The sequence below is a fragment of the Triticum aestivum genome, chromosome 1A (assembly GCF_018294505.1).
Source record: "Triticum aestivum cultivar Chinese Spring chromosome 1A, IWGSC CS RefSeq v2.1, whole genome shotgun sequence".
Classification (NCBI taxonomy): domain Eukaryota; kingdom Viridiplantae; phylum Streptophyta; class Magnoliopsida; order Poales; family Poaceae; genus Triticum; species Triticum aestivum.
In genome coordinates this window covers 512,916,144-512,919,517 of record NC_057794.1, presented here as the reverse complement: position 1 = coordinate 512,919,517, position 3,374 = coordinate 512,916,144, and the positions used below count along the sequence as shown (strand labels likewise).

The 3,374-nt window shown below is 47.8% G+C and overlaps 1 protein-coding gene across 2 annotated transcripts; it reads right to left on the bottom strand.

Annotated features, from left to right (window-relative positions):
* Positions 1-371: 371 nt before the first annotated feature.
* On the bottom strand, positions 372-2,675 carry LOC123167951 (uncharacterized). 2 transcript variants are annotated; one of them, XM_044585835.1, is made up of 5 exons: positions 2,246-2,675; positions 2,031-2,126; positions 1,847-1,895; positions 1,591-1,728; positions 372-717 (listed from the first exon to the last, which is right to left on the bottom strand). In XM_044585835.1, exons 1-4 carry the CDS (start codon positions 2,597-2,599, stop codon positions 1,634-1,636), a joined length of 594 nt encoding a protein of 197 aa, XP_044441770.1. In that variant the 5' UTR covers positions 2,600-2,675; the 3' UTR covers positions 372-717; positions 1,591-1,633. The 2 variants fall into 2 exon arrangements, with proteins under 2 accessions (XP_044441770.1, XP_044441832.1); XM_044585897.1 differs by having other exon boundaries at positions 2,031-2,120.
* Positions 2,676-3,374: the final 699 nt, after the last annotated feature.

The following is a 3,374-nucleotide window of genomic DNA, read 5'->3' as shown; positions in this document are numbered from 1 at the left end:
CACAGATGCCACAGAAACGATGTCGGTGAACCATCAGCAGATTCTGATACCTAATTGAGGATACACCCAAGGAGGGAGGAAGCAAAACATGGCTCCCAATTCCAAAGGAGACCTTGCAAAAATGTCCGAAACATCCGGGGGAAATGGTCTCTATAAATTCCTATATCAACAGGTTAAATCCTGATAACTAGTCACTGGCCAGATACTTCAGCTCACAGCAAGCAAAGTTCTTGGTGAAGAGCACATGTACACAAGGAAGAAAGAATGGAAGGAAACAAATAGAAAATGCTAACAACATGGACAGAAAAAACACAGAGAGTTTCCCAATATCCACTGAAATAGATTGACCACCTGACGACGAACTTGTGCAATGCAAGGTATAAACAATGTTTATAAGCACCATCCAGATAGACGGGGTTTCCCTTCTGAACACAAATACGGCATCATGAACTGTGTTTCAGATCTGCAATATTGTTATCCTTACAAGTTATAGTATCTATGATAATACCGATAGTGGTAACGCACACATGCAATGGCATGGAGCAGAAACAAGTCCCATATATTGCAGTGAACGTAACGAGTTTTATCGTCGCTCGCAAAGAGACTAGCAAAAGGTATGATGTAAGTGTAACAGTTGTTGTTTACAAATGTGCGAGTTTTCTGCTGCCACGAGTTCAGGAATTTAGCAGTCAGGTTGATCTGGAGAAGGGCATGTACCTGTTACAGAAAATACAGACAAGATTCAGCTAGTAAACATTACCACAAGCAAGAGTGATAACTGTGTAACCTGTAAAGAGACCTAAACAAGAAGATGGATGTCGGCATATAGAAAGTAGACATGAATAGCACATGACTTTTATACATACGGTCGAGTTTTGATAAAACAAAAGGGGAACAAAGCAATGATGCTAGTTGTTGAAGAAAGACTGTAAACAACACAAACACAGTGGAATCAGAGGAAGATTTCCTATCTCTATGTGTTATGTAGATAGCTTTTTTGTTTAGCCAATAGAATTCACATTACAGAATTTCTTGGAATACTGCAATTCTTATGTAATCACAGAATCGAGTACACACGCAGAGGGAGATATGGAAGAATTATATCTCTAGATAAGGTAGTTTATGTGAGGTGTGAAACAAACAGATTTTAAAAGTATGATTAACTCATACAAGTCGAATACATACTAAGATATGTGCATTTAGACCACAAATTTCTGGATATTAGTCTGGAACCCATGATGCTTCTAAATCCAACTGAAACAAGTGTCTGGAATATCAAAGCCAACATGTATGACATTGTTGATGCCCACGGATTAGAAATGCCCATTGTACACAGCCAAGACCTTGTTCTACACAAAAGCAGTACTAATCAACCAAGCAAGTAAAATCGTCTGAAAGGGTAGGATCATCTAGGCTCTAGCGATCTCTTATCCGTTCTAGAGAACTGCATATGCCGTTCGGTAACCTGTAACCAACAATTAATATCCCTTGTAAATACTACACCTGTCGATTTTCATGGACAAACACTCATGAAAATTTACTGAACATGACCAACTCATATGTCAATTTGGAAACTGGAGAAGTGATTACCAATTCAGAGACGTAGCAGAGACAGTCTGAACTGAACCGTATGCTAAGCTGTCGTAGCTGGGATGTTGTAGCGACTGCGCATGCCATCGATAGCTCTGGCCACCGACTTTGCCATCTCAGGGAAGGTCACCTTGGACACTGAGCAGTGCGAACCAAGTTAGTACTAAACGATGCACCACCACTGCCTTAGTGGCTTGAAAACTGAAGTAAAATTCAGAAGAAGAAGGTGGATATCTGTGCTCGCTCGCTGCAGTACCACGAGACGAAGACGACTGCACCTCCGTCACGAACTCCTTGTACGATGCCTGGAATTATCCACACGGAGGATCGCAATCTCAGGGTCCAATCCAAATCCGCACGAAATTCAGAATACACGGCAGCACGCACGGCCAACGGGGTCGATCAAACATGGAATCGAACGAGGAACGGCACGGGCGTACCTTCATCTCCTCGGCGCGCCCGGAGATCCTCTCGTCCATCTTCTTACGCTCCTTCTCCGCCTCCTCGGCCAGCTTGAGGCAGCTCTGCGTCTGCATCTGAACGGCGCACACGGAAGGAAGGCGATGGATCACGTCACGTCACACGATCGATGCGCTAAGGATGGCAAAAGGGCTGGGCCGGGACGGGATCAGAGAGAGAGAGAGAGGGAGGTCACCTTGATGCGCTTGGAGATTCGGGAGTGGGAGGCCTCGAGGTCGCGGGCGGAGTCGCCGTGGAGCGCGTCGAGGCGGCGCTTGAGCGAGTCGAGGCTCGAGGCGGCGCGGCCCCTCAGGTCGGCGACGGTGGACACGGAGGCCGGCGTGGATGCGGCGAACGGGGAGAGGGGGGACCTGGCCTTGGGCGTCGTCGGCGAGGAGGGCGAGAGGAGGCCGCGGCCGACCGCGACGGGAGACCCGCCGCTGCGGGACGGCGACGTGGCGCTGGAGAGGGAGTCGGGGCTGGCCTTCGCCTTGGGCTTGGCCCTCGCCCTCGGCTTGGGCTTGGGGGCCGCTGCGGGCGCCTTCCTCATGGCTGCCTCTGCGTCCGCTTGGGTGGAGAAAGAAGAATGGTCTGCTTGAGATTTTGAATTTTGAACGCCAAGTAGTTCGTCCGGGGGAGGAAAGCTTTATAGACGTGTCAGAGCATCTCTTCTAGCAGGAGCGCTATCCCGCAGCCGGCCCATATATTTTTTGCGGGCGGGATAACGTATCCGGCCGTTTTCGGCCCAGATCAAGTCCGCTAAATTTACGTCGGCACGTAAACATTTTAAGAGTCGGCAGAATGCATTAATGAGACTATATTGATGTTTAATACCAAAGGTAAAAAATCCTAGGATGCTCACTCAGTTTCGGCCCGTCTCTTTATGTAATGTGTTATACAAAATTGCCTCCAAAGTAATTTCTAATAGGCTGAAGCTAGTTCCGCCAGAGATATATAATATTAGATGAGCAATCTGCGTTTGTTCCCGACAAACTCATCACAGATAACATTATTGCAGCATATGAATGCCTTCATTTTGTGAAGAGGAACAAGGCAAAAAGAAACCGCTTTTGTGCATTGAAGTTGGATATGATGAAAGCATATGATAGGGTGACACTGGTAGAAAAAGGGCCTGTTGTCCCGATTCGTAAGGGCCTTTTGTCCCGGTTCCTGAACCGGGACTAAAGGGTCGGTACTAATGCCCTGTCCCTTTAGTCCCGGTTCAATCCAGAACCGGGACTGATGGGCCTCCACGTGGCCTGTGCGCGGAGCCCAGGCAGGAGACCCTTTGGTCCTGGTTGGTGGCACCAACCGGGACCAATAGG

Bases quoted from the DNA above. Each gene is read 5' to 3' on its own strand.
- LOC123167951 (XM_044585835.1), bottom strand. From the start codon at position 2,599: ATGAGGAAGGCGCCCGCAGCGGCCCCCAAGCCCAAGCCGAGGGCGAGG. The intron at 2,127-2,245 runs GTGACCTCCCTC...TGCGCCGTTCAG, and splicing joins GAATCTCCAAGCGCATCAAG to ATGCAGACGCAGAGCTGCCT. The intron at 1,729-1,846 runs GTACTGCAGCGA...CGCACTGCTCAG, and splicing joins GCAGTCGTCTTCGTCTCGTG to TGTCCAAGGTGACCTTCCCT.